This window comes from Perna viridis, chromosome 10 (genome assembly GCF_037379345.1).
Source record: "Perna viridis isolate PV_CMFRI_1.1 ecotype Kerala chromosome 10, ASM3737934v1, whole genome shotgun sequence".
Classification (NCBI taxonomy): Eukaryota; Metazoa; Mollusca; class Bivalvia; order Mytilida; family Mytilidae; genus Perna; species Perna viridis.
The window spans coordinates 7,297,771-7,310,591 of record NC_142454.1 but is presented as its reverse complement, the minus strand read 5'-3'; the positions used below and the strand labels follow the sequence as shown (position 1 = coordinate 7,310,591).

General features: G+C 31.6%; 1 protein-coding gene across 1 annotated transcript; it reads right to left on the bottom strand.

Moving 5' to 3' along the window:
• Positions 1 to 144: 144 nt before the first annotated feature.
• Positions 145 to 12,229, bottom strand: LOC148604335 (cysteine-rich hydrophobic domain-containing protein 2-like). Its single transcript, XM_088551111.1, has 6 exons — positions 12,090 to 12,229; positions 9,768 to 9,822; positions 8,603 to 8,758; positions 7,570 to 7,626; positions 7,152 to 7,211; positions 145 to 6,424 (listed from the first exon to the last, which is right to left on the bottom strand). Exons 1-6 carry the CDS (start codon positions 12,203 to 12,205, stop codon positions 6,374 to 6,376), a joined length of 495 nt encoding a protein of 164 aa, XP_088407237.1. The 5' UTR covers positions 12,206 to 12,229; the 3' UTR covers positions 145 to 6,373.
• Between the last annotated feature and the right edge of the window lie 592 nt (positions 12,230 to 12,821).

Genomic DNA, 12,821 nt, shown 5'->3' with positions numbered 1-12,821 from the left:
AAATGTATACAGAACAAGCGACACAGCATAGAATGAAACATTGTATTTAATTTGAAGTTACTTGCATCAAGCATACTAAGATATTCTTGATTGAAGTGGACAGTATTGATTATCATTATGTTAAATAAAGACAATAAAACAACATTACAATACAAATGTAGCCTTATGAGCATACATCTGGTTTTATTAATAATAGACAATCACAATGTACAGACTTAAATACATTTCAATTATAAGAGACAGTAACACTGACAATAAACACTACCACAAAAGTTGTCTTACAAATCTCAAGATTTCTATGACATATGACATGACAGAGCAAAGAGAAACCACAAAAGTCTATCTCACAAATCTCAAGTTTATATGTAGCTACGACATACGAAATTGCAGAGCACATAGAAACCACAAAATTGCCTCTGAAGTCTCAGGATTTTTATTTGTAGAGCTTTGTCACATGACAAGGCAGGGCACAGATATACCATGAGGTTGTCCAATAAATCACAAGCCTGAAAATGTGGTGTTTACCTGTAGCTTAAACGGCATAAAGACACCACAAAGGTTTACTAATAGATTCTGAAGATAAAGAATGTGGTATTGATATGAATCAGTGATAGAGCATAACTATGGTGATAAATGGCTTAAAAACAATAACATACAATATTTTGACTAAAATCACAGCTAATCATGTAAATGCTTATCACAACTAATAGTTCATGGTGTATTATGTGGAAGTCCAATACAAAGTATTTGCTTGTTCTTCAAACCAGCTCACATAAAAAATCTTGATTCCAAGCCACATCTATTCACTGTGAAGCCCCACAAAAATTGACAGGTAACATTTTCAAATTAAAACAAAAGGCTGCTATTTTCCATTAAAAAAAGTCTTCATAATAATTATTAAAACGTGGAACAACCACAGAACATTTTCCCCTTGCTACCAAAATTTTCCAATATTTCAGGAGAAAATAATAAAATAAAAACTTTAGTAGAAAATGTCAGAAGAGCAAGAAATAAATATTGATTGGCTAGAACTCAAACAAGATTATTGATTGGCTAAAACTCAAACAAGAATATTGATTGGCTAGAACTCAATCAAGATTATTAAAGTGATGAAGGAAAACACATTACAGTAAAAGGTGGAAGTCATCAGCTTCATATTTGAATAATATTAGAATTTACATAAAAGAAAAACATCAACTTGTGTCAACTTGGTCCATGGCAAGCATCTTTATATCATCTACCCCTTACTTTGCCCTCATCTCATACGCTGAAATTTTTACTAACATTGAAATCAAAACAACAATCTGTACATGACATGTGTTTCATGATATTTTGATTAATTGTCATTAATTTTAAAGGATGATATCATATATTTCACCTTTAAATGTTCCCATATCACTCTGTTAATTTAATAATGAATTTGTTAAGGATTTAACATGTGTGAAAACAACCCCTCACACTGTGTCTAGATCACATTCTGACCTTGAGGTGAACTGTTGATCTTGTGATTCCTTTTTTCCTAATTCAATGAAAGAAATGGTTAAACATCAACAATGTCTTATTTTTTTTGTCTCAATCTACTAAAGAAAATCCACCTATAAGTGTATTTCATTTCCACACTGCTTAAATTTTATCACAGATTTTTGCTTCATTTGTTTAATCAAGAAGATGTCCTAGAAAAAAAGATATATTTCTTGTATTCAACATCTAGCTAGTGGTTTACAAAAACAGAAAAACCATAAAAAGGAGGTCTCCAAAATTTGACAACAACAAAAAACCGACTTCAAATCAATGCAATTGACTGTTGACAGAACAATATTGTAGCATATATCTGATTCGTGAGCACAATTACCCCAAGTTAGATTTAAGGAGATAGACCTAGTGTAAGGGACAAAACTCTCACAAATCATTGGACTGTCTGTATTCACCATATTACATCAATCTCATATAAGCATCAAAGTAACTTGGACTGATTTCATTCTGTTTCAAAGGGAAGCTTGAAAGCCTTTGGAAAATCAAATATGATACAAACATTTCACTGGTTTCAAGAGTTATGTCCCTTACCTTAAGTCTCCTTCCTTAATTGACAAATCCATTTGTTCATATGATACTCATTTTCCTTGTCAGGCATTATTTGGCAAGAATATGCTATACATTCTGTTCATTTTAAATCCTTACTGAACATAGGAAAATAACCGGTATTTTTTTCTTCATATTTTGGTCCAGTTTTGCTTTGAATCTAGAATTTCAAAAACTATATTAAAGTATTGAAAAAATGGGATATTACTGATAAAAATAAGATAGTATAATGCACATGTAAACATTAAAAGCAACTAACTATTCAACTTCCCATCCTTAAAACTTAAAACTGTAAAACAGTTTTTTTTGGCAGTGGTAATATACATGACATAATAATTGTCTTTAAAGTTAACAATAAAGGTTTATTGCTTGAATAATAGAAAATGTATTGAGTAGTATTTTATGTCACAAGCTTGTGAGTTCAATATATTCACAAGAAGAGATATTATTCCTAAATATCCATGCAATAACCCTTTTATTGCATAGCAAAGATTAAAATTTGGTAAAAGTACTTTTATGATATTGATCATGGATTTGACATTATATTTGCAATATGGAAATATAATACATGCTGAATTTGGGTATCTTTCATTAGTTAATTTTGTGAGGATGAACAATAAACACAATTACACAGTATAACATCAAACAATATATACATAATAATCAATTGCTATTTAGGTCTATTCCAGAAAATATTAACCCCAAGAAGACATCTGACTGTATAAACATGGAAAATTTTCAAAATTTCTACGAAGACATTGTAAAAAAAAAATACTTTATGTGGGTGAAGCAGTGTAAAAAGTGCCAACTAAAAGGAGTAGAAGAGGACACAATATTTTCTGGAACAGCCCTTAGATTATTCATTTGGTCCCATAAATGCACTGAATTACTGCCAATAATAAAAAATACTGTAATTAACACTTCTCTTTGTATTAAAACCCGACTTTGTGCCGTAAAAAGTATTTTTCATTTAAATAACTGATATATGAGACAAGCTTTGAAGATTTTGACAGAATGTCATGGAATGTCTTTCAATTTATCAACATTATTTTGCTACCATATCTACAAATATCCTTTTAAAACGAGGAATTACAGAAACATTATTCACGAAGAAGGGTCAAAGAAAGAATATTGGTTTTAAAACAAGCTATCACAAATTTGCAGATACAACAGATTCTGTTAGGTTACCCCATGAAATTAAAACCGTCAGTGACTAAACACATTACAACTTCTGCCTTTGTGCTGAGCAGGTAAGGATATAAAGGGTCCAAATTCAAATAGAGATTAAAAAGCTCCTCTGTTGGAAATGAAGTCTTTAAATGACCTTTAGTTGGATATGTAGACATAAAACTTTTTATCCACCATAAATTACATACATCCCACAGCACTAATTTGAACCCCTGAGATCAATAAAAGCTTAGCAAGGAAGAAACCATTTTATCTTTAAAGGGGCGGGTTGAATAAAATTTTGAAAAATGGTTTCACCATATTTAGTGGTGAAATAATCAAGAATAAGTATATGGCTTAAATAAAAAGAGACATAGTGTTAAAAAGTTAGGTAAGAAATTATGAAAAAAAAATCCAGGATATAAAATTTGGTCAAACCCAAATCGCATCTAAATCAAATGTACACTCCCTTAAAGCAATGAAGTTAATCTGAATACAATGGTTAAAATGGTTGCTCCCTTAAAGCAAATGAAGTTAATTTGAATACAATGGTTAAAATGGTTGCTCCCTTAAAGCAATGAAGTTAATTTCAATACAGTGGTTAAAATGGTTGCTCCCTTAAAGCAATGAAGTTAATTTGAATACAATGGTTAAAGAGAAAAACAAAACATAAATGAATAAATCTACAATGTACTGGTAAGAATGAGATCAATTTATCTACAATACTAATATGTGCATCTCAGTGAGCCAGCCAGCAGCTCTCAAAATTATACTTCCATCATACTACATCTACTAAAAAAATTCATAAAGAAACTATCTTGTGAGGTAAAAAAAATCTAGACAATTTCTTGACTATTCAATGTTATTTAACGTACAATTCTGTATATAAAAGGCAATGGATGGCACATAATTTTTTCTCAATTTGGTCTTTTTTGCCTCAAATATATTTAATACATCTGGAAAACAACTGAAAAGCTATTTAAATTTATCCTGCAGCATCTGTGAAGTAGATTTTTTTACAGCCTTTGCTTTTCAACTAAATTTGACATAGCTATATCTAAAGGAGGCTAACACTTTGATGATAATATCAGGACGTTATGACGTAAATTTTTTTTTTAAAATTGCATTAAAATTTCTACCTCCTTTCTTCAAGTGCCACACCTTATTCACATTTTGCCTGATACTTATATAGAAAAGTACTTGAATACAGAGTAGATACTCTAATTTGTTGGTATAATTTTTGGTAAATGTCAAGATTTTGATATTAAGTGAAATTAAGCTATCATGAATTTCATAACAGCAGCTATCTTATTAAATTTATTTTTCATGTAGAATTTCAAACTTGAGGTTTATACTTGACCACACAATAGAATTTAAAAAGTGAACCCTATAATAAATAGTTCTTGGACAATATGTTGTCAAACACAAACTGAATTTCATTATTTGATTAAATTGAAATGATATTAATAGAACAAATAAATTCTTAACATTTGCCGGATTATTTCAGAAAAACAAGTTATGAAGTTGGTGTTCATACAGATTTTTATATCCATTCATGTAGTCCAAAAAAAGAAATAAACTATTAATTTCATTTACAATGTATTTGTAAAATAGGTACAATACATCAAACAGTCTGGAATGTGTTCATTCTTTTGCTGTCGTAAGCACAATAATAAGGTACCTCAATATATGGAGATGCCACTTTGGGCAAGAAATGTGTTCCATTGTCATCTCTATGTTATCCTTCGGATAGACTGGTTCCTTCAGATTAACGCTGATTTAAACAGTATTCTTGGTAAATAAAATATTTCATAACTTTATGAAAAAGAAACAAGAGGTTCCCAGTAGCCTGAAATGCTCACCTGGTTGAATTTTGTCCTTCAAGGGCAATAAATTTAAGATGAAGATGTCCAACAATTTTAAATCAAGAAGACTTTGGTAGGACTTATCATAAGGATCATTTCAGCAACTGAAGTTTCTTTCTATCTATCATAGTTTTCATGATATTGGCTGAAAACTGTAAAAAAAATTCAAAAAAAAAAAAAAAAAACGTCATTTTTCCCTTTAAGGGCAATAACTCTTACAAGGAGTCGTCTGACAACTTTTATACCTGAAGACTTTTGTAGTCCTAATAATAAGTATTGGTTAACCCTAATGGTTTTGGGAATATACGCAAAAAACTACTGTTTGACACTGTTCTATTTTTAGTAATGGCAGCCATGTTTTTTTACAGATCAAAAATCCCCACATTAGTTCTATGCAGGATACCCCAAGAACATTCATACCAAGTTTGGTTTCAATTGGTCTATTAGTGTCAGAGGAGAAGACTTTTGAAAGAAATAACATTAAAAGTAGCAAAAAAAAAAAACATTGAAAAAGGGCAATAACTCCAACATGGCTAAACAGATTAAAATGAAAATTTGACCACAGATAAATCTCATCATGCTAAATACTTTTGCCCCTGTGTCAGAATTTAGCTAAACCTAACGGTTCTGGAGATATATGCAAAAAACTACTGTCTGACCCCTATGTTCTATTTTTAGTAACGGCAGCCAAGTTTTTCGACAGATCAAAAATCCCCATATCAGCCCTATGCTGGATACCCCAAGGAACATTCATATGTTTGGTTCCAATTGGTCAAGTAGTGTCAGAGGAGAAGAGTTTTGGAAAATTGTTAACGACGACGACAACGAATGCCAAGTGATGGCAATAGCTCACATGGCCTAAAAAATAGTTTTAAAACATCCTGATTACTATTTACCAGCCTGTTGTGAAAGGTTTACAGTGTTAGAAATCAAGCCCTCTTTTCTAGGGCAAATCAAGATGAAAAAAAAAATGAAGTCAGGGAAATTAAAGTATATCTTAAAATAAACAACATAACTGAACTCAAGATGAATTTTAAGTTTTCACAAATAATGCCAATATAACAATTAAACATTTGACAACAATGAAACGCTGACAAAAGTGGTGTTTGATTACACATGAGCATCATTGACTGAAATGTAATGGAACAATGTAATCAATGATTAAAGATGATTATCATTAATCAATGATTATATATGATAATCACTGAATGTCATGGAAAAAGTAATAAATATTGAGATGTTCTTCTGTGGCTAATCCACTTTCAGTCAGGTCGAAATATTGGAATCTTAGGTAGGAATTCAATCAATAAAACCTGAAATGATACCAATGAAAATTACAAGTAAAAGTAAGCCAGTATGTTTGAATACTAAGAGTTAAATTTAAAAATGTTTAATTGCCAAGGGAGATTACTTTCACAATGTTAGTTGATCATTTTTGATTTTCAAATTTATTAAAAAAAATTCACAGTAACAACATTTGGTATATATCTTATCCTAATCCTTTATGAAATGAAGGTGTGAGAACACTTGTAAGAAGGACAGACAGTATAATTTGTTAACACAAGCACTTATAGTCCTATTCTTGTCTCCTTCTCTACATCATCTACAAATATAGCTCAGAGTTATTAGCTCTAACACTCTTTCAGAAATGACCCTTTGCGAGTGGAGACAACCCGTGTAAGATGAGGTTACAAATGCTTGTCTTATCTCGTTCTCTTAAAAAAGGAAACGTAAAAAAAGTGGCAGTGTCATAGACATATTTAAAACAAAGGCAAGAGAAAATTTGACGTCACTATATACAACGGTTCCTGAAAGGCAGCCCTTTCTACGAGAAGCAAATAAAATATATGTTTTCACAGAAGAAACAGGTACTTATACCTGTCGCAGATAAAAGAATGGGTTATCTATTACTTGTTAGGGAAATTCTTGGTCTTTTCACTCATTCTGCTACACTCCACTAGTACAAAAGACTTGAACTCAAACTTGTGAAAGATAACCTGATCTTTCATCTTCACTCACGTAAGAACCCATTATACTTACATATTCCATCATACTACTAGAATCACATCTTTGTTTACTCAGTCTCCAATGTAGACCTAACTGTAATACAAAAAAAGCAAAGCAATTAAGTTCTGAGTCAAAAGTGACTTATAAATTCTTAAACAAGAAGAATCATAAAAATAATGAAACTGATTGTATATTTTAATTATTTAAAAAAGTTTGTATTTTTTATTTTACCTGTACTCAAGCTACTAGTTTAATTGCATGTCTTCACTAACCTATATTATTTAACCATATATGGTTACTCTTTTATTGGATTTGATAAAAGTAATCCTTCCAACTGACTTCCTGAAATTCAAAAATTACAGGTACACTTATACAAAGATCAAATACTTAAGGTTTTCTTCCTGAACTGCAAGGAATGGAATCCATGCATGTCTTTCGTAGATGTACTCACTTTGTGATAAAGGTGATTGTTTTCCCAATCTAATACTTTTTCTATTGCATGTCGTGTCTGAAAGGGAAAGATGTAATAAACATTGTTTAAATAATCTGATAATCTCATTTCAATAGAATTTTACTAAGATTAAATTGGTATCCAGATCAGTTTGATATTTTTTTTGCAAAAGCCATCATGCTATTCAAATAAATGTTTGGATGAATAAAAAATGAAAATATTTTATAACTTTTTCAAGAAAACTTTTTTAAAAAGAACCATATTATCAGTATGCAATCTCATGTCATAATCCCAATAGCACACAGATATTCAGTGCAGATCTCAAATTTTTTAACGTTGGAAAGATCTATATTAGGGCATTTTTTGCTCAAATACATGTACTGCTAAATTTTAAAAATTTTCCATCAAAAGGGAAGTTCTGTCCTCTAGAACACTCCTTGATCAACTGCTGTTTTTCCTACATATATGCTTCACCATTCAGTGAGTGCCTTGAGTAGAAAGATAGACACCACAGATTTCATGCACATGTAAACAGTCAGGAGATGTTCGTAAGTTATGTGACATTGTTTCATTATATAACATTTTTATAGTGATTTTGAAGAATTTTCTGATTTCACTATTTTGATACTGTGGAATTTATTTATTTTTGTTGTCAGGGCTTTTCATAACTTACTTACAGGTGTGTTTACACTTGTTAATGACCTTATGTTTACGCTTGTTGAATTCCTTTTGGTGATCTCTGAAAGAATTTACTACTTTTTGTTTTAAGGATACTGGCCAGCACATTTACTGTTAAAGTACTTTCATTCATGGATACCAATTTTCATGGATTAAGAAAGAAACACATCTTCTTGGATTCTTGAATTCATGGTTTGGAAGTTTTCAGTTTACACATCAATGGAAATCTCTTTTTCAATGGTAACCAAATATTGTGGTTTGGCCTACACACGAAAACCACGAAAATTAGCACCCCAGGAACTAAAGTACTTTCACATTTATTATGTTCACCTTATCAGTTCTTTTTTCTACTTACTCTTTTACTGAGACAGACAACTGGCCATAATGAACAGCCCAGGGTACAACAACAGCAAATACACCCACAGAACAACCACTTCACATTTACTGGCAAGGCTTTTTTTAACACGCCATTTAATCTGACAATTGTAGCCTTGAATTCCTCTGGGGCAACCTACATGAATTAAACAGAAATATGGTGATACACTGTTGTGGGATTAATACATATAAAAAGTCAGTCTATGTATCAAAGGATATACAAATAACAAATATATAAATAGATAATAGGGAAAAATGTACATATATCTCATACCAACTAAATTATTGTCTGGATAAAAGTGATTTGACTTCGATAAAATGTTATCATTCGTCTCTTTATATATTTCTCTGAAAATTTCAGCATAGGTCCAACTTATGCAGAACAATTTTACTCCCAGTCCATTTTAGCTTAAACCAACTTTTTAGAGTTATTTGCATAACACTTCATTTTGACCCCTATGGCCTATTTTAGTAACTGTGGCCATGTTTTTTTTTTGCAAGATCAAAAATCCCAATGCACAGACACACACAGATTGGTAAAGATGTTCTACATAATATTCATGCTAAGTTTTGTTTCAATCCATCCAGTAGTTCAGAGGAGAAGATTTTCAAAGTTGGATGTAAAATTGAGGAAAAAAATCCATTTCAGGACCCATTACTCAATCATTTGTCAACAAATCTTTTTGAAAATTTCAGCATAGGTCTATCCCATAATGCTTAATAATTTTACCCCCAGCCATATTTTAGCTAAACACCAAATGTTTTTGAGTTATTTGCAAAATTCTGCAATTTGACCCCTATGGCCTATTTTCATTAACAGTCGCCATGTTTTCATTGCCAGATCAAAAAATCCCTAATCAAGGATTGTTGAAAACACCCTAAGGAACATTCATGCAAAGTTTGGTAACAATCTGTTGAGTAGTTTCAGAGGAGGAGAAGTTAATGGACTATGACGACTTAGTGATGGCAATAGCTCATATGGCCTTTCAGCCAGGTGAGCTGAAAATAAATTCCATGTAATTACTCTTTCATGTCTATGTACCAGTAGAAGATAAAATTATTATTAAATATTACATATATACTAAAATACCAAATAAATATACCGGTAAGACGCTTACTTCATCATCTAAAAATTAAATAGATACCTTTGCTGAAAGACCAGGTGGAAACTCTGTTTCAAATCTATTACTCAAACCAAATCTGAAAACCGAAAAAAAAACATAAAAAATACACTCATAAATAGACATCTATAATACGAAGGCAGACACAGAAGTACGGGCATATGACAAGCATATCTTTCCCTCTGTCAACAAAAAAATGTATATTTTAGTGTGAATATATAAAGGTTAAAAAAAAATGCTTCACAGGGTGCATACTTGATACGACTGTAGCGGTCAAACCCTGAACAGTTGGGGCAAGTATGGACAACCCATTCAAACTTGATACAGCTTTGAATTTTGATTACAATTAGATATTTGACGCAGGGTAAGAATTTGACCAGAATTACAGTATTCATTTAATGACCGCCTGTTCCTTTATGGTTCCAGTCAAAACCTCAAAAATTAATCCCAATCTTCCTTTGGGGGTATGGCATGCTATGGTACAACTTCAAAGTAATCCATTCCCTTTTACTCAAGTTATAATCAATAAATCAGACAAAATACTTATTTTTGGCCCCTTATTCTTACTTGGCTTCTTAAAGCCAAAAAAATCAATCCCAGTCTTCTTATTATTATATGGCACCTTGTAGTAAAACTTACATGGGAACGATTCACTATTACTCAAGTTATTGTCCATAAGTCATAACAAGGATATTGCTAGTTTTAGGTCCCTTTTTGGCCCCTAATTCCAGAAAAGTTCATGTCTTAACCCCAAAAGTAAATCTCAGTCTTCCTTTGTTGGTATGGCACCTTGTAATACAATTTCAAAGATATACATGTGCATTCATTAAGTCAAATTATTGTCCAGACATCATGAAAATGCAAATTTCTAGTCCCCTTTTGACCCCTCATTTCAAAAATGGTCAAGGCATAACCCCCAAAACCAATACCAGTCAGACATAAATATTTCTATGCTTTTACTTGAGTTATATGAAATGCTAGTTTTTTACCCCTTCTTGGCTCCTTATTCTTAAATGGTTAGGTCCATGACCCTGAAAAAAATCAACATAAACCTCCTTTGGTGGTTTGGAACCTTGTTATAGAATTTTACTAAGATCAAACAACTCATGTGCAAGTTATTGCACAAGATTTTTGGCCCCTAATTCTAAAAAAATTAGGGCTAAGTGTCTACAGACAACGATGAGGACAGCGCCATACCAATATATGACCCTAATTTTTGCGGTCATATATATAGGGAAGCTATCCTTCACCTTGAACAATTCTCCCATATTGCATTAAAAACAATTTCATTTACATAATATACCTAGGATGGTTTAGTTAGTTCTGGATAAGATTCTTCTATTTACTTTTTTCTGCCATCAACAATTGCAAGAACAGAAGGTTGGGAGATATTTTTTCTAAATCACCATTTTATCAATGCTTCAAGCAATTTTAAAATACATGTAGCTTGTGTCTTGCCTTCTGTCATGTAACCACAATACAAAATATAATTTACTAAATGTCTCAAATGTTAAATTCACAAATCAAAATATGTTAACATAAATGCCTAATACATGTACATGTATGTAACCAATGGAAATAAATGGTAGACAAGTCTCAAAATGTTATAATGAATGATGAGGATCTAATAAACCATGAGTTCTGAAATTCAAGATAGATGACTAAAGGAGTTTCTGCACATGAAATTCTCCCAATTCCACAGTATCTGCACAGGTATGAGAAAATCAGATTCTCTGCTGGGCTACTGAGTAACATTATCATGCGATCACACTTATGTATTGAACTATAACCAGAGGGAATCATGCACTTTCTGATGAAGAAAATGTGTTTGTTTTTAAAATGACCAGGAATTCAACAAAAATTCCAAAAGATTCCTTATTGTATAAGTTCACTTCTGTTCAACGGAATGTTGACATTGTCGTCACCACTCACTTTTTCTTTATTTCATCTACATGTATATACTTCAATTAGTATAATATGATGCACACTCAGTTTCAACAGAGAAATTTGAGAAAAATTGGCTAATAAACTGCCATTGGGCAATGGTAGTGTTCTATATGGATTGTTATAAGTGATTTCCCTAATAGTAATATACCCTCTCTGGACTGAGCAGCTAGTTTTATGTTCCTTTGGGAGTGTTTCAGGTTTCAAATGTGTCATATTTATAAACATATATGATCTAAGGACACAGTTTGAAATGACTGATGAGGTTGAACACCGAACAACTGGGACCAGAAAACAGAATGTAAACAGGATATAGTGAGAACAGAAAACATGGTGCAAGAAAAAAACATGCTGTTTGAAACTTTTGTAAATTTTTCTACAAGAAGGAAACTATTTTCGTACATTGTGACATTTCCAGCTCCTCTAATGATAATTGGATCTGGTAAATGAACGACTGTATCAGCTGAAACAGGGGGGTCATCATCGTTTTCTTCGTATATTGTATCGAAGTCTGCCATTGTTTGACATTTGTATGTGAAGTACGTATAATCACAAAGACTGATGACGTTTTCCCCCCATCTCGAAGTAGGGGAAGTAACGCTATAGTTAAAATTGCGCGAATTATGAAAGGCAAGTTAAGTAAATGTTATGTAAACTGTAAAAAGAAGAAGAAGAAGAACTGTTTATTCACCAATTAAGGGCCCATAAAGGGCATGATTACAATACAATTTTTTTTTTACATACAACAGTTTTGATTGAACATATATAATAACATATAATATCAACAGTTAATTTCCAAACTAAATAATTGTCACGTTTTCTTGAGCTTTTACTTGCATTATGAGTGATGCATCATAGTAATCAACACATAGTGTTTAGTTATCATACTGGCACACCTCAGTTTCATTTACAAAATTGGATTATGATAATGGAGGTTATAATTATGATCATCTAATTATTATATGAATAAAGAATATAAATGTATATTCACTTAAGGGCATATCTATTTGCAATAGTGATAATAATGCATTAAACAAAGAAAGAAAGAAAAGAAAAAATAAATAAATAAGTGCAGTGGACATAATACTCACTAGAAGCCTCCTTGTGCCCAGTGCAGAGAAGCAAATCTTTTGA